Here is a 25,274-nt window from a genome sequence, read left to right as displayed (position 1 = left end):
AATCATGTATCTCAGATACATAGAAGAATGACGAGCGAGATGGGAGGGAGGAGAGCGAGCAAAATTTGTTATATATCTCAGAAACATGTGAATTCACTTGGACACAATGTATCTAAAATTAAAATTGCATCTAATTATGACATCACGTATCCTGAGATACATGTATAGTTAGATTCATAATATTGAAAACTAAAGTGTTTCTTAGTAATTAACTCTTAAACTCGTAAATATATATAAATATATATATATATATATATTTTTATTTTTATTTTTTTTTTACATCTAAATGTGACAAATAAAAGAGAACGGAGGAATATACATTTTAAAATTTTAAACTGTAGATTCTTGTTTAAAAAATGTAGTTTCTAAAATTTGTACAATATCAAAATCAAATGACCAAATTTTAAAATAAAATAAAGTACCTATCTCATCAACAATGGCAATGACAGAAGAGCAACCTGGTCCACCAGATAGCCAAATCAAAAGAGGATCAGTAGTAGGCTCTGATTCTGACTCCAAAAAATAGTAGAAAAGTTGCACCTCCTCATCTTTACCAACTCCAACATACCTATTTTTAATTATAAATTATTATTACACTAGTGTCATATAAAATAATTAAAATATTTTAGCTACTTCGTCTATCTATTTTTACAGATTTTAAATTCTCTTATTGAAAATCTTGACCACGCCACTGACCACAATCATTACCTTCACCACCATTATTAGACACCTTTTAATCACCCCACAATCACAACTAGCATCAAACATTATTGAGTAATCACTAACATTAACTAACTTCATCATTACAATCAACACAGTCACAATTATTTGCCACTATCAGATTAGTCACTACAATATTTACCTCTTTCAGTATCATAATCACTATTATCACTGTCATCTCTACCAATCATCTTTACCATAATAACTATGTTTGACATAATTATTCTAAAATTTAAAACCTATAAAATTGATATTCAAACTTCAAGTTTAATATTACCAAGAAAATATAATTTTAGGACAAATATCCTCTCGTTTTCAAATAAATAAATAAATAAATACAAACGAGCTCACCCGGTCTCTAGAGGGAACGGGAGGCGGCCCTGCCAACCGGGAAGATACTCAATTGGTGAAAAAATTTGGCTCCAAAAATAAACTCAAAAATTTAAATAGTCATTCAAATACATTTTAATTTTTGAAATCTAGCATATTCATCATTTATTGAAAAGTTGACTTAAGAAAACATTATATAACAGTAAAAGGGTAAAGTTACTTAATTTCTTAATGCAAGTGCAATCTAAAAAGATGACATATAAAAAGAAACAGAGGGAGTATATACCTTTTCTTTTGGTCCGTAAGTTTTCTTTCTTCATTTTTTATTTTTTTTTGAATTCAAATTATGTAAACATCTCAAAATGTATATTTTATCATCTAAAAATAAGAAGAAATTGTAACTTATCGTATAATTTTGAATAACTATATGTTAATTTGGAAACATTCATTAATTAATTTAATCCAAATCTAACTTTAAAGATTGATCAAATTTAACTTTTAAAAAGCAAAAACTATATCATAAATTAAAATATTACATAAAATTTAATTTAATTTTTACTTTTTTAAAGTTCATACAAAATTTAAATAAAATAATCAAATAATATAAAATGAAGAGAGTGCTAGATTGTTTTATTTGTTGCACATATTTTTCTTTACGTGGATAAAATATAACCACACTACTTTAGTTTAATATTTTAGGTATCCTCGGGTCCCGCAGGAGTAATTAGTAATTTTGCTGAATTAATGGGTCATGCAAGCTGGTAAGATGTGTGAAATAGAGGATAGATTATAGATATCTTCTGGAGCTGCCCAAGACTTTAGCAATGGGTTCAATTTATTTGGGTTAAGATAGATAAAAGGTCGGACATGAGTTTCAACTTGGGAATGACTCGTTTTAAAGAAAAAACGGGTAATTTGGGCTGATTTGAGGCTTTTCCTCAAATTAGAGATATGAATGACAAGTTTGTAAATGGAGGGATTTAAATGGTTACATAGTATAACGGAGGATACTACTAGCAAAGTTATGGAATATCTTTGACCCTTCTCCTATTAAAATTAGGAAAAATTACCTAAATACACAATTTATTTTATTATGTTTTTTAAAATTTCCTATCATTTGTAAAAGTTATAAAAATCTCTACTCTCTCCTATTCTCGCATACATCACTTTACGCGATTTATAGGTCAGATACATATATCACTTTACATGATGTATCAGTCAGATACATCACTTACGCTATGTATCAAGACGTTGAGTGATTTATCCGAAATTGAGACGCGATGTATCGGAACATTGAGGATGTATAAGCTGGGACACGATGTATCATGATGTTTTGGGATGTATTTGGATTCCATCAAATTTAAGAAATTTTTATAAATTGAAAAAAAAATAATAGGACTAAGATATAATTAGTTGTTAACCGTATGAGATTCGAGTAAAATTCCTTTAAAATTATGCTATATTTGATTGAAGTTTATGAATATATCTCAAACTCCAGTAGGATAAATTGAAAGCAATTCATCAAAGGCAAAGCAGGAAAAAAAAGGATGACAAATTCTACAGAAGAGTCAAAGCTGAAACTAGTGATGTTCCCATGGCTTGCTTTTGGGCACTTGATCCCATATATGTATCTTCTGAGAGGTGTGTTTCTTAAACGAATAAGTGATAGTTTAGGTATGAAATTCACACTCTTAATAGTTTAGGTATGAAACTGAAAAAAAATAAAAATTGTTTAGGTGTGTTTTGACAATTATCCCAATATTTTGACAAATTAAGAATTAGAGGCGGATTTAGGATTTAGAGATCGTGGGTGCCACATCGCCCAAGTAAGATAAACGGGTCGGTTCCTTTAATTTTGGGTTACAATTCAGATTATTTATCTTTTTTTATTTTTATAAAACAATTTGATTAAATGTGCATGTTAGTATATTTTCTTTTAGTTATTCTAAGATTGGAGATAACTAAACAATTCAACTTTTTTTTGGATTTAGAGGCATTCTCTAAAACTTTGAGGAAAAAAAGATTTTCCACATTAAAAATACGAATTTGTATAAACCATCTAATAGTGTTAACTTAATATATTCATATTTCATTGCCTTTGTGTTATTGCATATATATAGTAGAGAAAAAATTAAAATTGGTTTCAACCCAACCATCTTACTTATAAAGAACGTGAAGATCGGAATAACCTTAAAATTAAAAGAACTCTAACATGATAATATTCATCATTTTTTAAAACTTATATTTAAAAAAAAACAATTTAAATATATTTATAGTAATATTTATGTGACTTTCTTAATACAATACTCATTAATTAATAAAGAATAAACACATAAAAAATTTCACAGAAAAAATGAGTCAATTTGAATTATGTAATAAAGAATAGTAGCAAATAAATAAGAACCATTCGGAAAAAAAAGACAAGAAAAAACAGAAAGAAAAAAAGAAAAGAAAAGAGCTTAGAAAGCCTTCAGTTCATACAAGAATCCAAAATATAATGTTAAGAGAGAGAACCAAACCCACATTGCGGGTGCGGAGATTTGTGTCTTTTGCCAACGACACCAATCACCAATTTGTTTAATGGGTGGCAAATTTTATTTATAACGATTTCTTAAATATATACACATATATATACGAAATTTTAACTGAGATCACTGGGTACCGTGACACCCCCACACATACATATAGATCCGCCCCTGTTAAGAATATTCAACGGACTATCCTTTGGTCTAAGTATCTCCATCATGATTTTAATCTATATATATTACTTGCATAAATTCTTCAACTACACTAAGAATCTGCGTTATAAAAATGTACATAACCTAATATGTATTGAGTAGCTTCATTTGGAATATGTACTCAATAGATCGAATCTTACCATTTGATATCGACTGAGTTATAATTGAAATGGTTATGCCAGAATATGAATTTTCAGAAACATAAAATGGATTTGAGATGAATTGTGGATGATCACTGATTGAGCCACTGAAATAATTAACTGATGATTAAGTAAACATGAATTTAATTTTATTTATAATAGCAAATATAAGAAATTACTTACGTACCTTTCTTAGGAATTCATCGACATATATATATACGTAACTTTTCTTTAATTATGTAGTATAAATATACATGTAATTTACCTTTGTCCATGCGTGTGGATTTTGTACGAACGAGGGCATACTCCCATTGTAGACTTGTTCCACAAAACAGACTGGTCCTGGAAAAATACGCTTGAATCTTAACCACTAGACTAAACCTCCCACTTGAGTCAAGAGGTGTCAATACTTATATATATATTTTTTTAAATCAAAATTTGATCTCTATATACAACGTAATTTTTTGGCGAAGGGGTGTTGCTTGACACCTCGGCCAAAGGATGGGTTCGGCCCTGCTACCCACCCACCCAAAAAATAAAAAATTTTAAACTTTTTTTGGAGGGGAGAGAAGTGGGATAAGAAAAAAATAAATCTCATTTTAAAAGTAATTTTTTAAGCGGGGTGGGGGGGGGGGGGAGTCAGGGTACTCGGTAAAAAAACTTTTAAAGATTGGGGAGTACCTGGTAGGGGATGGGGTGAGGTAAAATTAAAAAAATAAAACAAAAAAATTCTTCTTTACTAAATTTTAACATTTAGAGTGTGTTTGGTATGAAGGAAAATGTTTTCCATGGAAAATGTTTTCATGGATAGAAAATGTTTTCATGGAAAATTAGTAGATTTTTTACTTATTTTCTCATTTTTGGTTGGTGAGTAGAAAATATTTTTCGAAATTTTTTTTTAGTGTATGATTTATGAATGAAAAATGTTTTTGAGAAATATCTTTTATTTTTACTAGAGTAGAAAATAATTTTTGAAATTGAAAATATTTTTTAAAAAACAAACTTAAATTTTTTTTTCTTGGGGGTGGGGGGAGGGGTCGAGGGTACGGGTGCAAAAATAAAAATTTGAAGTTGAAAATATTTTTTAAAAACAAACTTAATTTTTTTTTGGGGGGTGGGGGGTCGAGGGTAGGGGTGAAAAAATGAAATTTTGAACTTGAAAATATTTTTTTAAAAACAAACTCAAATTTTTTTTGTGTGTGTGTGGGGGGGGTGGGGGGGGGGGGGTCGAGGATCAGGGTGAAAAAATAAAATTTTGAAGTTGAAAATATTTTTTAAACAAACTTAAATTTTTTTTCGGGGGGTGGGGGATGGTGGGGGGAGGGTCGAGGGTCGAGGGTAGGGGTGAAAAAATAAAAAATTGAAGTAGAAAATATTTTTTTTAAAACGAACTTTTTTTTTTTTTTGAAGGGAGTGGTGTAACAACCTGATTCCGTCGTTAGGGAAAAGCCAATGAAGAAAGAATTGGGGCCAGAAAACTTCTTCATAGTAACTTAAAATTTCCCAACCTAGTCCAGATTTGGACGAATTGAAGTCATTAAGGTGTAGGAAAATCTGGTAATTAATGAGAGATCTAATTATGATTTGGACCACATGAGTAGATAGCAAAGACGTTAAGAAACCTGTACGACTTTACGGAATCAAATTTGGGCGAGTAGAACTTTGGAAAATGATCGTAGCGTGAACGGGTAACATTCTATCTCCGTGTAGGCCGCCAGAATGAGATTGGTGTCGCCAGAAGGAGCCGCTGTAGCGGGATGGGTCCGTCGTGGCGGGCCAGACGCGACTTAAAGTCATTAATAAACCCCTACACGACCTTAGTTGACACTTCTCAATTTTTAGAGCTAAAGAATGAACCTCAGGTGACTCCTACTCATTTTTCACCATTCTTGAGGCTAAATGTAAGCTTTTCACTCCCCAAATCCGTTTTTCGATCCGTAGAACGTAATAGAATGGGTCAATATTGATGGAAGAGGATTTTGTTATAGATTTTATGGTGGAAACAACCCTAATTTGGATAATTGGGATCATGGGTTTGATCTAAGGTTCATAGAATTATTATAGTTTTGGGTAATTAGTGATTATTTGTTGATTCCCGTGTTATTATGATTGTTTTTAGACCACGAACAAGCGAGAAGAATCCGAAAAGGAAGATTCAAGTGCCTTAGGGGATTAAAGCTTGGATTCAAGGTAGGTGATGGTTGTGATTTCATGTTGGTGTGATATATGTTTGTAATTGCTTCATTATAATGCATGTATGTATGTGAATTTTGCATTATTAATCACCCTAATCATAAATAAGGATAATTGAATAATTGTATGCCATGAATCACCTCTTGTTGTATGATTGTGAGAATATACATTGTGCTTGTGATTGTGGTTTGTTGAATGGGCGGGTGTCACGATCCGACACACTAACTAGGATCGGTTGCCACGTTCCGGCATAAATATGGGATCGATTGCCACGTTCCGACATAAACACGAGGTCGGCTGCCACGTTCCGGCACACTAACTTGGATCGGATACCACAAATCGGTATGCTAACAGTTTGGGTTTGAGTTCCATGAAAGGACCATTGAATGAGGTTCCATAAGAGGACCATTAAATTGTGTTGTGTTTCTACTTGTGATGATTACGTTCATATCTAATGATGATTGATATTGGAAGACAGTATGTTGCTCTAAATTGATAACCAATGTGTATTATTGAGAATGTGGGATGCTACATTGATCTTGAAAAGATGACTAATATTGTTTATGTTCGGTATATGCATGTTTATAATGTTGTGGTTACTTGCATGTGTTTTACTTATTGGGATAGCCGCGTGATCCTACTAGTACATTATGGTCGTGTACTGATACTGCACTTGCTCTTTCTTTGTTGAGTATAGGGCATCTTCATGTGGCTATTGATAGACCTCAGCTAGGTGACTAATGAGCGTGACCAGATTCAAGGGTGAGCTAGTTCTTTCGGGTTGCCATGGGGATCTCTTGTTTAAGTCCATTCTTTTTGGACTCATACTATTTGTTAAGGTGTTGTTTAGTTTCGGGGTTGTACCCCTGGTTCTTAGACTTGTCGTTAGTAGGGTTTTGGTACAATGACTTTCAGGTTCTAGGTATTTAATTCCACATTTGTTTAGTTAATTGACTTGCTTTCGTAACTTAATTGTCTTAGTTTTGATTTAGTTGCTTAGTTTGGGTTGTAGTAGTGATTCTCCCACCGGATGGTTAATGTGGGTACCAATCACGACGGTCTGGGTCGTGACAGGTAGAGGGGTTGCTAGGGGGCGAGGGTAGGGGGTAAAAAAATTAAAAAAATGAAATTAGAAATATCTTTTAAAAACAACTTTTAATTTATTCTTTTTGGGGGTGGGGGTGGGGGTGGTGGTGGTAGGGGGCTGGGGTAGGGGTGAGGTAAAAAATTGAAGTTAAAAACATTTTTTTTAAACAAGCTTTAAATTATTATTTTTTGGGGAGGGGGTGGGGTGGTTGAGGGGCTGGTTTGAGGGTAGGGACAAAAAAAATTGTAATTTGAAGTTGGAAAAGAGTTTTGGAAAATGTTTTTATTAAGTTTTGAAGGGAAGTCACTTTCCTTAAATTTGAGGAAAATGAGTTGATTTGGAAAACATTTAGCCCAACCAAACATGAGAAAATTGGAAAACATTTTCCGGAAAATGTTTTCCTTCATACCAAAACACCCTTAATTAATTGAATATTTTTTTACTATACATATCTATGTGTACGCCACATATATGCATAAGTGGATGACATTCTGCATAAGAGGGGGTGTTTTTAAATTACTTAATCAAGTAAAGGGGTGTTTTTAAGATTGTCTATAGTTGGAGGACTAAAGTAATATTTCATGCCAAGTTTAGAGGTATTTTCAATAATTATCTCTATTACAACCATTAACACCGATCATTATCACTACCATCTCTACAAATCATTTCCACCATGTTTGACATAGTTATTCTAAATTTAAAACTTATAAAATTGAAATTCAAACTTCGTTCTAAATAAATTAATTCGAGCTCACCCAGTCTCTAGATGGAACGGGAGGCGGCCCTGCAAACCAGGAAGATACTCCACCGTGGAATTCGAAGCAACTTGTTGTTGTTGAAATTGAAAAAGAAGCAGAAGCAGAAGCACAACTTGCATTTTCAACAAGTTCTCCATTATTCCTAAACTAGGGTACTTGGCCGTGCTTTGCGCAGTTATAAAAAAATTAAAATAAAAGTTACATACTAATATCAGTAAATTAATTTAGTATTTTATTTTTTACTAATCACATGATTTCATAGAAGAGAAGCTATGAAAAATATTTAGGTTAAATATAAAATTCATTAATAAATCAATATATATAAGCTTCTGATAGTTAAATATTAAATTAAAAATAAATTTAATAGAGAAAAAGAGAAGGTAATATTAGAACTACTGAAATGTAAACTTGAGATGTGATCATTTTTTTTTTATTTGGGATCTTTTTTAGTATAATTAATCTATATATATATATATATATAAACTTGAAATTTGATCATTCTTTTCTGCTTCATTGTAATCTTTTTAATTGTATTCTTAGTATAATTTTTCGACAATGTGTAAAATCAGATTGTCATTAATAGTTATTATCCATGACTACATCGTTAGCCAACACTATTTTTAATCATTATCCACAATTACTATTATTTATCGTCGTCATCACCAAATCATCACATATTTTAATTATTTTTATTGTTCAATATGAGATTAATTTAATATTTGATTAATAACTTTTTACTAATTAAATATTAAATAAAAATAAGTGTACATATTTAAATGATGAAAAATAACAATCTTAATTAGTTAGTTTTCATATCTTAATATATTATTATTATATTTAGGTTCAAATATCCAATTATTTTTTGGACAACTTATATTGGGAAAACAAAAGAATGTAAGAAAATAAATTTAAAAATAAACATAAAAGAGAACAAAAGAGAGAATTAACTACGCAAAAAAGATTTAAAAAAATGACACATACAAATTCCTATTTCTTTTAATTTTGGTTGGCTTAAACACAAAAATATTATAAAGTATATTTCACATTTAAAATAAATATTACATTCAATATAATAAATTCCTAAGAATAAAGAGTCACAGTAATTAAGAGGTTTAAGAATGTGGCTTTGGACTTGTTTGTAACATAGTAAGAGTAATACTTGTACATTATTTCACTAATAAAGAACATTAATTATAGAAAATGAAAAGACAATCAAATTAGAGTTATTGAGACAAATATCTTATTATAAGTAAATAGAAAGCAAGGAAACCAACTGTATTTTTAAAAGTATAAATTAATCGCAATTATGAAATAATTTGGAAACTCCTGAAAAACAACAAAAATGAAAAATATAAAGACTGTTTCTTGACTTATTAATAAACAACTTGAAATCTCCTATAAAACAACAAAAATAAAAATTTAAACACTGCAATTATACACATTAATAAATAATTTATTTTTAATAAAATCAACTATATTTTCAAAATTTTAAATTAACTTTACATTCTCATGTTCTATCATTTTTGTTAATAAAAATTGCTCAACCAGACTATGAAAGTATATGTATGTATTTCTTTATATATTTTTAATATAATATCGATATCCATTGACTCATTTCCTGCTTCTATGTGTTAAAATATTATAGCCCACAAACACAATAAACTAATATTATCAACAAAAAATGAATTTACCTGAACAAATAAATTTTTTGAAGAGTGTTATCAATATAATGTAATCAAATTATCTAAGAATTATATAGAGGTCTAAAGAGAACAAGTTAAATATTTTTGTTCAAAAAACTCAGGATTATATCTTCACGAACACAAACAAATAATATTAAATGTATGACTTCAACAAAGAAAGAGTTGTAATTATATTAGACATATCAAATTATTTTACCTTGTAAAATCAAATTATGCAAGAATCTCTAACCATTTTTATTAAAGATATATCTCCTATAGTCAGCAAAATATGATCAAATAAGTTAAAAAATTATCTAGCAAAAGACGAAAAAGATAAAGAATAAGGAGAAAATTGCATTTAATCATAAGTCCTCCTACACATATAATCATTTTTGACAAAACATAAATAATTCAAAAGGAAATAATATAATAGAAACATTATTTCTTAAGCACCTAAAAAAATAAAGAATAATCAATCTATATAGCTAAAAATCCATTAATCTCCATCTATGGATGATTTCATTTCATCCTATATACAAGAGTCATTTCACTAATAAATAATAACAGTTGTCTATATATTACTATTAATGATAAGGAACCAATCAACAAAGGGACATGCAGGTCCGCCTCTGTCCCCGCACCCCACCCCTCACATCCATTCCCCACTTTGTCCCTTAATACAGGCCAGTTGATTAGATGTCCATTATTTGATTGAAGTTATAAATTTATCTCAAGCTGCTAGGATAAATTGAATAAGAGTTAGCAATTTATCAAAGGCAAAGGAGAAAAAAAAAAAAGATGGCAGAATTCATAGAGTCAAAGTTGGAAATAGTGATGTTCCCATGGCTTGCTTTTGGTCACTTAATCCCATACATGAATCTGTCAAATGAACTTGCAAAAAGAGGTCACAAAATCTCATTCTTGTTGCCCAAAAATGCAGAAATTAGACTTCAAAAACTCAATCTTTACCTAAATCTCATCACATTACATAAACTGACAATACCTCATGTTGAGACTTCAAGACTCTGTTTTTCCTACTTGTTTCCCCTGCTGCAGCGTGTAAACAAACGGATAAGGCTACTTTTATGACATCAACTGCTGCTGAGCTAGTAAAGCCACCTCCAGGTCAGCCCGTGTTACTTTTATAAATAAATGTTTGTGATTATAAATTTTTCAAATGGTATCTATCTCCCTCCAGGTTACCCTTCTACTACTGTGGTGTTGCGTGAAAGTGAAGCTAAGTTGTTATCATTTTTATATCATGAATATGGCAAGGGGGTGACGTTTCAAGAACGAATGAAGGGATTTTCACTATGTGATGCAATAGCTGTGAAAACATGTAGAGAGATTGAAGGAATCTTTTGTGACTACCTAGCAACACTACTTGAAAAGCCAGTCCTTTACACTGGACCTGTAATTCCCGAGCCCAAAAAGGAGCAACATGAATTATCAAATTGGCTCGAGAAATTCGAACCAGGATCAGTAGTGTTCTGTGCATTTGGGAGCCAAATGATTCTTGAAAAGAAACAGTTTCAACAACTTGTTTTAGGCTTTGAACTGACTGAGTTACCATTTCTTTTAGTTGTTAAGCCACCTGAAGGGACAAATTCAGTAGAAGAAGCCTTGCCAGAGGGATTCAAACAAAGGGTTCAAGAAAAGGGACTGATTCTTGATTGTTGGGTGCCACAATTGGAGATTTTAAGACACAAATCAGTTGGTTGTTTCGTCACTCACTGTGGTTATGGGTCGTGTTGTGCCGTAATTTAACTATTTCTAGAAAAATCACTATTTTGAAATGTTCCAAGTATAAAACAATTTGAGAAATATTTAGAAAGAGTCGCCACTTAATTTTTTAAAGAAATTAAGAAAATTTATAATTTCCAAAGATTTAAACAGAAAAAATTATTTGAAAATACCAAAGAGGGTTCGGGGTTCAATTTACACTTCGAGAAGGGTTTAAGCATTCGAAGTGTCCGCTAACATGCGGTTGACCTGCGACTTGACTTAAAATATATTTTTTGACTAATTTTTAGAAAAGGTGATTTAACATAAGAAAAATAACTTACAATATTTTGTTAACTTAGAAAAAAAAGTTAAATAAATGACACATTTATTTTATTTTATTTTTTAGAGAAAAGGGATCCAAAATGAAATATTCGACTCGAAATACAAGTCATTGGAATATTAACAAAACTAGATTAACTAGAATTTATTTAATTCATTTTTAAACCAATTTGATAAATTAAAACACAAAAACCATTTCTTATAAATTGATTAACCCTTTTTTTTTTTTTGAGAAAATGACTTAAGTAAATATATATATATATATATTTTTTATTATTATTATTAATCAATTGAAAAGATTTTGACTAACACATTTTTAAAGTTTATTAAAAATAAAAAAAAAGAATAAAAAAATACTTCAACTTAGAACAATTTTGAAATGAGAAAAGAAAAAAAAATGCTTTAAATGAAGAAAACCCTTAAAGAACATATCTTTAAAAAATATTTAGGACAATAATTTAACATAAAATATACAATAATTTTACGATATTCGATTAACTTTGATAAAAATAGTTAAATAAAGTATTTTATAATTTTTGGAAAATTGGATCTTAATTGAAACAACTTGGTCAATTAGGATTTTAACAAAACTAGATTAAATAAGATTTATTTGCGTCATTTTTTAGAAATAATAATTCGAACCAACTCGGTAGACAAACCAAGACATTATTTTAATCTAATTAAAGATGAGTGAAAGTTTTGACTAAAAATATTTGAATAAGCATAAGAGTTGATAAAAAAATGAATTATTTTTAAAGAAACTAACATAAAGAACATGGTTTATCTTTTGGGGAATTTAATTAAATTAAGTCACAATTTAAAAGAAAACAAATAAATAAATAATCACACAATTAAACAAGTTAGAAATTGAATTTGGGCCTCCTTTTTGGGCCAATTTCACTGCAATTTCTGGAGATTTTACTCGATCCCCTTTTTGGTATACAGCTGATGTATATCAGTGTATATCGGATATATACAACCCATTTTTCCGCTTTTCGGGACCTGTACGTCAACTCCAAAGACTTGTTCTTCAATTTTTCAAGATTGGCTGACTCGATAAAAGAATTTTAGGGCCTTCGTGGTCCCCTTGAAATGCAAGGCGATGAGGTGGAGTCCATTATGGACTCAAATGGAGCAGATTTCATGCAAAACAATAAGCAAATAAGAGAATTAGCATCTATTTGCGGCAAAGTTGATAAAATAATTGCGGGATAATGGAGGCAGTAGTATCTAGACTAGGAATGAATAATCAAAAAGGCTAAAGTTTCAAAGGGAAGTGTTGGTCTTAGATTTCAATCTAAGCCAAATGCAGTGATTATAATTTAAGAAATCTTACAAATTTCTAAACAAACTAGACAATTGTAAACCCTCGTAATTGGACAAACTAAGCAGATTCGGAACACTTAAACAAACATCCAATCTTTATGAATAAACAACAAACAGTCAACATAGAACTAAAAAAAAAAAACTGATCAACTTGCGAAGTTAATTTCGAACTAACATAAGTCGCTTATGTTTGACTCAAAACAATGGACAAGCTAAGAAGAAGAAAGCACAAACCATTACGGCATCCGACCACAACATATTTTAGAGGACCAACACGAGATAAAATGTAAAATGACCCCCAGCGAAGAATTTAAAGCATCAGATCATGTCGACTTATAAATAAACCCATCATTTTACTAATCGATCAAGAAGACATGCTTCAAACAAGCCAAAATTAGTACAAGATATTCAATCAGCAAACGCAATAAATAAATAAATAAATAAAAGAGGGTAAGGCAATAAGCTATTCGATCCATATTGGTCATGCTAGTTAAGATATAATCGAAATAATCAACCTACGACTTGTTAAGAAAATAAACCCACAATGATAGCCAACCAACAGTGAACTAAAAAAAAGGCATGAATCTTCAACATCTCAAGTAAAGATCTACACAAGGAGATATTTTTTCAAGCTTAGAAACATAACAACCGGCAACATACGCAATACGCAAGTATATTTTGCATCAACATAATTTTAGGGGAGAACAATGAATCGAAACCCAAACTAACACAAATGAACAAAGAGACCAAGATCTATGTCGTATATCTCCATGAAACAATAGATAAACTTAACACATGTTGTCCCAATACACAAATACAAATCCCAGATAGAAGAAACAAGGACGAACTTGAAAACGAATCGAACGAGACTAAGAAAAGGCCTTTACCTTATAATGAGCAGCGAACCGGAACTCGGGCGAGCTTTGGGAGCCACAACCTTTACCAACGATGAATTACGATAAGCTCCGGTGAACAACAAATAAGAAAGAACTTCTTTCGCACCTATTTTGCTATACTCGAATGAATCTAGAGTATGGATTGTGTTCTATTCCTATCTCTATGTATTTCCTTTTGACTATATATTTTTTTTTTCAACCTTTTCCAACTTAATCCAACCTCACTCTTTTCCTTGAAGTGTATTTGGTAAGTATTTAGTTATTTTTGGTGCCTAAAAAAAATTTTCCCCCCCACTCTACAATGAATAAAAAGCGACGTTTATATAGAGGAAATTCTAGGGTCTGTTCTTGGGGATGAAAATTGGACGAGGGCAAGGACCAAAAAGGAAATTCCTATCCAATCTTCAATTCAAATTCCTTTCCCCAAAGACCAACGGACTGCTGCTTGTACCAGATTTTCAATCGAAATCCCCCAAAATCCTGATGGAAAGATCAAGATGGGCGGTTGTTGCAGAGAAAGTTGTGGGAGTTGTTGGATATTGACGCGTGAGGCAGAAGAAAAATGCACACTGCTGTTGTCTGGTTCACGTGAGCTGTTGGGTTTGCGTAGAAGAAGGAGATGTGCAGGGGTCGGGTCTCTTTGTGAAGGGAAGAAGTGAATTTGGGCCGGGTTGAGGGTAATGGGCTGTTGGTTGGTTGATGTACGTTGTTGTTGTTAATTTTGTTGGGTTGGGAATTTGAATGAATTAATGGGTTGATATATGTTGTTGTGTTTTAAAGGGCTGCTGAAGGGTGAAAGGAATGGGAGTGGAATTTGGGCCAAATTTGATCTTAAATTTGGCCCAATCAAGGAGCAAAGTTTGGTTATATTTGGATTTTAGGAAATAAATAAATGGATCTCAAACTTGGCCAATGGGAATTAAGTAGTTAGCCAAATTAAATTTAATTGGTGAATTCGGTTAAAACTAAATAAGATGAAATAGCATAAATTAATTAATGAGCTTCTTAATCTTAACGAAGTAAAAAAAAAATAAAAAATTATTAACTTAATTATAAACTAATTAATTCAATTACAAAGCTAATTAACTCAAAATTATAACTATAACTTAAAGTAAATTAATAAAATATTTAACTAATATGTAAAATCTTTTGTGATGATTTTCAAATATTCATAAAATAGCGTGATTGCAAAAATATACATATTTATTATTTTTTAAAAATGATAAAATTGTTTTTAAAAATAACTTGAAAGTATTTTGAATTTCATAAAACTCATTAATTCAAAATTATAACCATCCCTAATATTTAAAATATAAAATCTTTTTTGAGACGATTTTCGAATAATCATAAAATATACTAATTATATACATAATTATGTAAAACATATATATCATCTAAAAATTATGAAAAGTGACAAAACTATTTAAAAATCTTGCAAACTATATTATTTTTTATTTTTTTTGTTTTTTTATAAAACTAGTTATTTTAAATCGTTTGAAATTGAAGAAGCTCGAAATGATTAATTTATATTGTGGAGGTCCAAAATTGGGTGTCAACAGGTCGATGTGGGAGTCTTTGGTGCTGTGTGATTGTCAATTGGTACTTTTGCCAAGGCCTATTGATCACATTTTTACTGCTAGGCTTATGGGACAACACCTTAAGGTTGGTGTAGAAGTGGAGAAGGATGAAAATGATTTGTTTACAATGGAGAATTTGTGCAAGGCTGTGAAATGTGTGATGGATAAAGATAGCCAAATCGGTTGTCTTGTGAAAGAGAATCATAGAAAATGGAAGGAATTTCTTTCGAGTCCCGGCTTCATGAGTAACTACATTGATAACTTCATTCAAGACTTGCATGGGCTTCTGGTTGAAAAGACCTAGATGATTAGCAGGGGTGGATCTTATGTTGAAGTTACGGGGTTTGCAGAATCCAATGTGTTTGTATATTTTTGTTAAGAAATTTACTTAATATTTATGAATAATTATCCCAACCAATTGTTATTTTGTTTTGAAATTCAGATTCTATAAACTATGTATCTAGTTTATAAAATGTTTTCATGCCTTACCTATGAGTTATACATCTTTTCTTCAAATTTTGTGCCATTTTTTTTAAGGTCTTGATATATTTTAACTACGAAAAAGGGGCAAAAATATTCCCATCTATTTTTCGCTCAAGACTACTTCTCAAATTAACAGCTAAAACCTGACACCTTTTGCAATTTAAAATAATTGCATGAGCTATTATGATTCGTCACATGTAATAATTAAATTTAATAATTGAATCCACTCATTTCTTAAAACCAAACTGTCTCTAATCCTCGACAAAAGGGAATTTCTAGTATGATAAGCACCTCTTACTTCCAATCCAAATGTTATGAGTTCGAATCAGCAACAACAGAACAAAAAGGGTGGAAGCTCTATCTCTTGGAAGGGGGAAAAACAACTTGTAGAGTGTTGGTGATGGGGGTTGTTTCAAGAATCTTTTGAACCTTGCAATTTCTATTTATTGCTCTTCTAGTATGTAAAATGAAATGTGGAACCTAAAAGAATGATAACATCATAGAGGATTGTGATTTATCCATCTTTTGAACATAGCAAAACATTCTTCAGGTTTGTCGGTACAAGCTGTGTGTCCGAATCCCTATTAAAGAAAAATAAATAAAATGCAAAGTAAAATACAAATATAAAATAAAACCAATCTTAGTAAATTGAGATCAGGGCCGGCTCTATGTATACTTTAATAAGGCATTGGCCTTAGGCCCCCAATTTTAGGGGGCCTCAATTTTTTACCAAGAATAAATTATGTGTTAATTTTTTATAAAAAAAATATTGATTATTTATGATAAAAAAAAGTATATATTTAAAATTATTATTTTATTCTCTTCAACCCCATTTAAATAGAAGAAATCAAGAAAATATTATTTTATTTCTTACACTCTCTCTACTAATACTCACATTATTTTCTTTTTTACTCCTTTTACACTTTCTTCTTTAAATTGTTGATAAGTTAGAGTAATATTCTGTCAAAAATATCAATTAATAGTCGAAAAGAATTGAACAAATTCAATTGTAAATTCTTTTTCCATTTCTTCTCAGATTTTCAAGCATTACAACAACCATAGTAAAATGTGGGGTAACCAAATTATCAACTTCATCAAAGCTATGGTTCTAACTCTTATATTTATTTGAAATTTGTCAACTTATTACTTGTAGAACTATGTTAACAATTCATATAATGATTGCCCGAGTAAAATAATATTTTTCAACGTTGAATTAATAAAATCTTATTTAAAACTAATAATTGAAAAAGAAATCGAATAAATCATTTATATATAAAAAAAAATATTAAGTAATACTTTGCATTTAAAAATGTAAGAAAAATAAATTTTAAATAAATGCATGTGAAGTTTATTTAGATTTTAGGCCTCTAATTAAGATTTCGCTTTAGGCCTCCGATTACGTTGAGCCGCCCCTGATTGAGATAAATTAATTATTTTTCAATTTTCATGAAACTTGTTTCTACAATTAATTCCATACCTTCAATGTTGCATAAGTCATTTTGTTGGAGTAAGATCTCGTATAACTACAAGGATACGATATTATAAAAATTATTAAGCATTATCAACTCACATAATGATTAGTTTTAATTAATAATTCATAATTGTAATTAAGGATGTCAAATTTGGAGATTAATTACCCAGCAACTTGATTATTTGTGTTCCATTGAAGCCAATCATCAACAATAGAGTAATTTAGATATTTTATCCATGCTTGTGTGGATTGAAAAGGTTCCATATAATCATGATCACCACTGTTTAAAACATAAAAATAGTAATAAAAAAATCGTCATTTAATTATTGTAAATACATTAAAAAAAAAAAAAATTCTAATGACAAGAAAAAAGTTCCTCTATATATTTTTGTTGGGGACACACATCTTTTTTAGTAATCATTTCTTAGTTTTGTAGCACTTGGTGAGATTTAGGACCCGTTTGATCATGAAGATTATTTATTTATTTAAAAAAAAATTATTATGTTATTTAAAAATCAGTATTTGGTCATATGGCAATTTCAAATCAGTATTTGGTCATATGGCAATTTCAAATACAACCTGAAGTACCAGACACAACCCTATCTGATAGTATATTTCAGATAAATTAGTCAAGTTGAGTGATTTTGTTAATTTTTAGAAATTGAAAGGTATAAATTATATTTTAAAAAAATATATTCAAGTTCTAAATATTCTTTATAAAAAGTACGGCCAAACATAACTCCAACTTTTAAAATTTTCAAATAAAAAAATAATTAATTTCCAGGACCAAATGACCACTTACTTTGCATTATTCGGATATCATGAAAGTTAAAATTATAACCATTTGACAATAACTAATTAACCACATGCCAAATATATGAAGTTTGCATACACACAAACATAACAAATATTGATTACTGTTAATTACCTGTATATAAGTGACCGATAACCTTTAGTGCTTAGATTTGCATGATATGGTATAACATCATCTATCGTGAATGTGTAGTTGTGATGAGAGCCTCTACCTATATCTTTTCTACATTTTATCCAACTTCCTATAATTCCCTGCAGTAAAATTATCATTCTATCTGTTGATTCTTAAGAAATGTGTCAAGTCAATACTGAATAAGTAAAAATTATGTGATATATATACACTCCTATTGTAATCCTCGTACCTTTCGAACATGAAGAGCTTCTTGGACTTCAAGGTCATTAGCCCAATACCTCATATGCTTGCGCCAATCAGACTGGAGTAATTGAAAATAAATTTCTATGATTAGTAGTATTCTTTTTAGGCGGAATAGCCTGAGAGGCCCTTGTACTTGACTCGATTTGACAGTTGGATCCATGTACTTACGACTTTGTCAACTAAACCCTTAAACTCGTGCAAACACACCATTTTAGACCCCTTTCTCATCCGATGTGTGTGTGTAGTACATTCATTTTACACATGAAATACCACGTCATTTTTTAATAACACATCAGAAATTAAATATTTAAAAATAAATAATATTTTAAAAAATGCAATTTTCTCTCTCTCTTACTCATTTCACCTCCTTCCCACTTCATCCTCTTTATTCCCACCTTCTACCATTTTCATCCAAAAAATAAAAACCACCACTTTCATCTTTCTTCATAATTCACATTCAAAAATTTCTTCAATCATAAATGTGATAGATTATAATTAGTTCTTGCACATAATTTAAGGTTTTATTTATTTTTATTTAATAAAAAGAGATATCAAGAAAACTTCAAATTGGAAAAAAATATGTTTATATGTAAACTCAAGTAATAGATCTTAAAGAATTAAGTTTATAAAAATGGTGAACGGTATATTTTCTTGCAAAAACTTCTTTCAATTTTTTATTTGATGATTTTACTGTGATAATGTGTACGTCAAAGAAGAATAAGAGAAAAGGAGTAGGGGTGGGGGGGTGGGGGTGGAGACAGAGGTTGAAGAAGAAGAAGAGAAAAAAGGTGCGGTGGGGTGGGGCGAGGTGGAGTGGAGTGAAGAAGAAGGAGGTTTTCAAATTTTTTTTTAAAATTATTATTATTGTTTTGTCTTATAATTTTGATAATTTTAAAATAAAAATATTGTATTCACTTACTTCAAAACGCGTGGGGTCACATATTTGTCTAACTAAGTCATTTCAGTGCCACATAAGTCCGGTCAATGGTTAGAGGAGTTTAAAAAATAGAGTTTCATTGAGTTTAAGGGTTCATTTGGCAAAGTGATGAGTACAAGGGTTCAACTGACAAACTAAACCAAGTACAGGAGCCTCCCAGGTCATTCCGCCTTCTTTTTATTCATTTAAGTTATATACACAAATAGTAATGTATCCAAAAAATCATATACTCTTGATAATGCTAAGAAAGTGATTCAACTTTGTTTTATAATTCGAAGTCACTTAATTAAGGGTATAAAACAAAGTTGAGTAACTTTAAAAGCGAACTAATTAGAGTTGAATACCATCTGACTTTAAAAGCGAACTAAAAGTGATTCATATTTTTTTTTCTTTTGTTCTTTCTTTTGTTTTAGTATCTTTTTTATATATTTTTTTTTGTATATTGTTTCACACCAAGAAGAAAAGGGGTGTGTACCTTCAGCAACAACACCAATAGAATCATAGGCTAACTCCTATGCTGAGAGCATATCGGGGTATATGTCTAACCACCTCAACTCCAATTTCTGATATATACTATACGTATTAAAGTCTCTCAACAACGGAAAACTTACAGCACACTTGTCTTCATGTTGCAAGGAGATGAGTTTATCATCTAGTAGTCTTCTTTCACCAGACATTTGATATGGGCTTCGAAGATCATCATCATTTTTGCAAAAGGGCTTTAATACGTTTTCCACATTAATGTTGCTTACTATCTGCATAATATTAATTTAATTTACTATGACATGTTAAATTATATCATCGATAATACTATAAAACAATATTTATATACAACCTGCTCGAAATTTTGAAAGTCATCTGTACATTTTGTATTATTGGGATCTATGTTTGTATATTCTCCTCCACAATTCTTCTCTAATGACTATATTAAGACAAATCAACATCCAAATTAAATTGACATGTCAAGATTAAACGTAATTTTATATATATATATATATATCAAAACAAATTAATTGGAACTTAACCTTATAAAGTTCATCAGATACAAGTCCCATGCCATGGCAAAAAGGTATATGGTAATTGTGATCTTCAAGACGACTTGTTATAGGATTGCCAAGTAAATATCCCTGAAATTAACAATGCATGAAAAAAATAAATTAAAAAGATTACTTGATGTTGATGATAGTAATTAATTACTTAGTTAACAAAAATTGACCTCAAGATTAACCAATGGCTCTTTTCCTGCTGCATTTCCTGCATTGCAAAATCAAAGATTAATTTCTTTAAAGGTGTTAATTAAGATATAATATATGATTTTGATCAATATATACCACACAATTTTTTATACACACATTATAATTTTTTGACAAATTAAGAATATTCAACTACAATTTTGAATAAATTATTCAAATACAATTTAATATTTGCGTTACTAAAGATGTACATAACCTAATATATATATATATATATATATATATATATATATATGTACATCAAACTGATTGATTTGAAATAGGTATATACTTAGTATTTTTATTAATTGTAGACATAAATCTTACCATTCAATATCAATTGGGCTATAACTGGAATAATCGTGCCAGCATATGAGTTTCCAGAAATGTAAAATTGATTTGAGATGTATTGTGGATGATCACTGAGCCACTGAAATAATTTATTCATGATTAAGTAAACATGACTTCAATTTTGTTTATAATAACAAATTTCAAAAATTGAGTACATACCTTTCTTAGAAATTCATCGACATATTCACATGCTTGTACATCAGTGTACTTATATGCAGCTGAATTTGTTGCATATGAGAATCCAGTATTTACTGGTTGATCCAAAAATATTATATTTGCTATCTGAAAATCGATAATCAAACAGTTTATATGCGTAACTTTTCCTTAATTATATACTCCTTTCATCTCAATTTATGGGTACTTTTCGAATTGCAAAATTCAAAGTATAATGTAATATGTATAAATATGGAAAATATACAAGTACCCCCCTAGACTATGACTAAAATCTCAGAGACACACCTTAACTAAACTAAGGTCCTATTACTCTCTTGAACCCATTTTTTTTGTAATTTTGTGCACCTTTTTGGCTTACGTGGCATCCAAATATCTCTCACATGCCTCAATTGCGTGAAGTCACGGAGTGTACCACGTAAGACAAAAATTGTACAAAATTACAAAAATATAAGTTCAAGGGGATAATAGAACCTTAGTTTAATTAAGCTATGCCTCTGAAATTTCAATCATAGTCTAGGGGGTACTTGTGCCTTATCCCATATACATGTAACTTACTTTTGTCCATGCGTGTGGGTTTAGTACAAACGAGGGCATACTCCCATTGTAGACTTGTTCCACGAAACGGAGTGGTCCTAAACCAAAAAAAAATAAATCTTATTCATAGCTCGAGCTAATTAAATCTGTTTTTTAAAAAGAATATTTTTTTAATATTATTTTGACTAGTTTTTAGCTTTAACTTTCTATTTGTGATGTTTAATCTGACAAAATTTAAAGAATATATAGTATATTTACACCCTTTAATCACTTTTACTTGTTCATTATTTCAAAAATAAATTTTTATTTTTATTTGTCACTTTTAACATAGAAAAAATTACTAAGTACTTAATAATATTTTATAACATTAATTATTTATCATCCAAATTATTTTCAAAGACCCATCATAAACATCAATTAATAAATGTAATGTGATCAAATAGTTGTGGTAATCATTCGTTGATAAAATGAGTATATATTTTTAATTTAAAATTTAAATTTCTTAAAATTTGTATAATATCAAAATCAAACGAACAAATTAAATTTTTTTTTAAAAATACCTATCTCATTAACAATGGCAATGACAGAAGAGCAACCCGGACCACCAGATAGCCAAACCAAGAGAGGATCGGTTGTAGGCTCGGATTCTGATTCCAAGAAATAGTAGAAAAGTTGCACCTCCTCATCTTTACCAATTCCAACATACCTACTTAATTAATTATAGAGTCATATAAATAAAATAAAATAGAATTTTCAAATATCTGGAAAAAAAAATTGTTTTACTTTCACAAAAAAAAATAAAAAATGTAGCAGTTATCATTATTACAAACCACTAAGAAGTAACACCAATATTTATCATCATTACGAAGCATCTCCACTGTGATTAAATTCTAAAATTCATAACCTTAATCATTGAATCATTGTTCAGCGCTTTCTCTCGCATGCCTCTGTGGTCAATGGGAGCAGCAAAAGATCAAACCCCACCCCACTCGGCTCATGCCGAGGAGTGGAAAGCCACTTGACTGTAAGGAGAGGAGTTTCAGTTCTTAAGATTTGAAAATCCTAGTGCGCTATTGCACCTGCTAGAAAGAACAGTTGAACTGCTATTGGCCCGGGTTCAGCCTTTACTTTGAATTAGACAGGTTTTAACGGAGCTTCTTCCTACATATCGATCAATTACCAATAGATTTCAGACTGATGCAAGGCTTGAATAGACAGGAAAAGGTGGCTAAAGGAAGATTGCATATTTCTATTCAAAGAAAGCCCTTTCTTTTGAGTATCTTTAGTGAGCCTACAGATGAAGATTTAAAATTTAAATTTGAACTTAGCCTCTAATATTATGAGAAAAACATAAATCCTCTCGATTTGATGGAAATAAATAAATAAATTCGAAGGAGACTCACCCGGTCTCTAGAGGAAAGGGGAGACGGCCCTGCAAACCGGGAAGATACTCAGTCGTAGAATGCGAAGCAGCTTGTTGTTGTTGAAGTTGAAGAAAAAGAAGAAAAAGAAGAAGCAGCAAATTATTGCTACTCATTTTACTGAATGGAAAAAAAGAAGAGATACCAAGGGACCTTTCTTTTATTATAATATATATACTTTTAATTTTATATAATTTTTTTAAAAAAAAATACCAAGTAGAGATCAGATCTGATTATTTTGTTTTATTTTGCGGGGAACTGCACCATCACATGGGACCAAAATGCTAAAATGAACATACATTTGATTTGACTTTAAAGGACATTTTTATGTATTCTAACTTTTGAATGCATATAAGTGAATATTAAAATTTATGTAATATTGAACAAAAAGATATATGTGTCTTATCTTATAATACACATAGAATGCTAGGTAGTACATCAATTGTCTCATAAAACGCCACATAGAACGTGTATATTTATTTGTGCAAAAGATAGTTTAAGTATTTACAAGTATACACTCAAAATTGAAGGGGAGTAAATGTTAGTTGACTTTTGCCTAAGAGTCCATGTTGGATAAAAAAGAGACAAGCGGTCTCTTAAAGTTAAGTTAAATCTAAATTCATCTCTTTAGAACTTCGTTTTTAACTAATACCCATTTTCATTAAATACTTTAATAATTATAATAAACTTTCTTGAAGTAATTAATGTAAAAGAGAACCATAGTTATATTTTTAGTATAATTTTTCGACAATGTGTAAACTCAGATAGCCATTAATAGTTATTATACATGACTACATCGTTAGCCAACACTAATTTTTTTTATCATTATCCACAATTACTATTCCTTGTCGTCGTCATCACCCAATCATCACATATTTTAATTATTTCTATTTGTCACGATCCGAGTCTACACCCTGGACGTGGCCGGCTCTCAAGAACCATTGTTGATCCCCAAGCGAACCTTCACCCTAGCTGACTACAAGCAGAAGATTGCCACGAAAGGGGTATTTTGCACCGAGATATTAAGGGATCTACTTTGTTGATTGACAAACATGGAATACTAAAATTATTGTTTTTTTATTTGCGAACTACTTCAATCCAGAAAAAGAGCATCCTCTTTCAAGTTGAGTTGTCACACTTTGGTAAATAGCTCCATAAAATTCTACAGATTATGAAATATGTATTGATCTTTGGAGTGCAGGCTTCCTCATGGTTGAAATGTTTACGGGCAGCCTATTCTGCCTGGTCTACGATACCAGCCGAACTTTCAAAAAAGTTAAAGTGATTTTTTATAGGTGAAAGTTAATTAGGTAGATCATCCAGAAGTCAATATCTATCAATATCTCATCAACTATAATTGATTCAGATTCTTCCAAGGGTTGTTTATGATATAATAATTGTTAAAAATGCTCTAGGTGGAGCATCTACACAAAATATTGAAGCTCTATTGTCTCTAATATACTTAGAGAGGATTATCGGAGGAAAATGAACTTTCAACTTCCTTTACTCTGCTATATATATACCTATATGTATAAAAGGAGGAGGTTTTAAGGCACTTCCCTGTATCTTCTTGGGGGATTCTAAACGTTCTTCGTTATCTGATTTCTTTCCATTTTTCTTTTTCTCTTTTCTGTTGCCTTTGATTCTTTTATTTGGAACTGAAGTGGTAGTGATTGATCTATCAATAGTCATTTCACGTGAATAAGTCAATAAGGACTATAATCTTTAATTGGAGTGTCATTATGTTTCTTTCACTTCTGCAGATATAGTTCAGCTATACTTGCAAATGCAATGTCTCAGAGGTACTATCTGTTACTTATTTATGGAACAACTTTTTGGAAGGTTACCTATCCTATAACTCCATATATATAGAAGCTTTTTTTGCTTCACCAAGGATCTGATCTCCATGAAGAAGTAGTTTGTTAGAGTATCGGGTCAAGTAGTTCGATTGAAACAAAGGTTCATTTCATT

General features: G+C 30.4%; 1 protein-coding gene and 1 pseudogene across 1 annotated transcript; one reads left to right on the top strand and one right to left on the bottom strand.

Annotated features, from left to right (window-relative positions):
• Positions 1–10,414: 10,414 nt before the first annotated feature.
• Positions 10,415–15,816, top strand: LOC125811635 (UDP-glycosyltransferase 79B8-like; annotated as a pseudogene).
• A 675-nt stretch (positions 15,817–16,491) lies between these two features.
• Positions 16,492–23,419, bottom strand: LOC125811645 (serine carboxypeptidase-like 11). The gene is made up of 14 exons (XM_049491173.1): positions 23,286–23,419; positions 22,443–22,588; positions 21,904–21,980; positions 21,334–21,456; positions 21,151–21,253; positions 20,808–20,845; positions 20,617–20,718; positions 20,427–20,513; positions 20,203–20,346; positions 18,641–18,712; positions 18,394–18,530; positions 17,632–17,745; positions 17,472–17,517; positions 16,492–16,575 (listed from the first exon to the last, which is right to left on the bottom strand). Exons 1-14 carry the CDS (start codon positions 23,417–23,419, stop codon positions 16,492–16,494), a joined length of 1,407 nt encoding a protein of 468 aa, XP_049347130.1.
• Positions 23,420–25,274: the final 1,855 nt, after the last annotated feature.

Source organism: Solanum verrucosum, unplaced genomic scaffold (genome assembly GCF_900185275.1).
Source record: "Solanum verrucosum unplaced genomic scaffold, falcon-dt-bn FXZP01000235.1, whole genome shotgun sequence".
Classification (NCBI taxonomy): domain Eukaryota; kingdom Viridiplantae; phylum Streptophyta; class Magnoliopsida; order Solanales; family Solanaceae; genus Solanum; species Solanum verrucosum.
This window is presented reverse-complemented; position numbering and strand designations above follow the sequence as displayed.

Coding starts and splice junctions, on each gene's coding strand:
- LOC125811645 (XM_049491173.1), bottom strand. CDS start 23,419: ATGAGTAGCAATAATTTGCTGCTTCTTCTTTTTCTTCTTTTTCTTCAA. Junction 20,719..20,807: donor AGCCATTGGTTAATCTTGAG/GTCAATTTTTGT, acceptor TGTTAATTTCAG/GGATATTTACTTGGCAATCC. Junction 16,576..17,471: donor TGACTTATGCAACATTGAAG/GTATGGAATTAA, acceptor TTTCTTTAATAG/GGATTCGGACACACAGCTTG.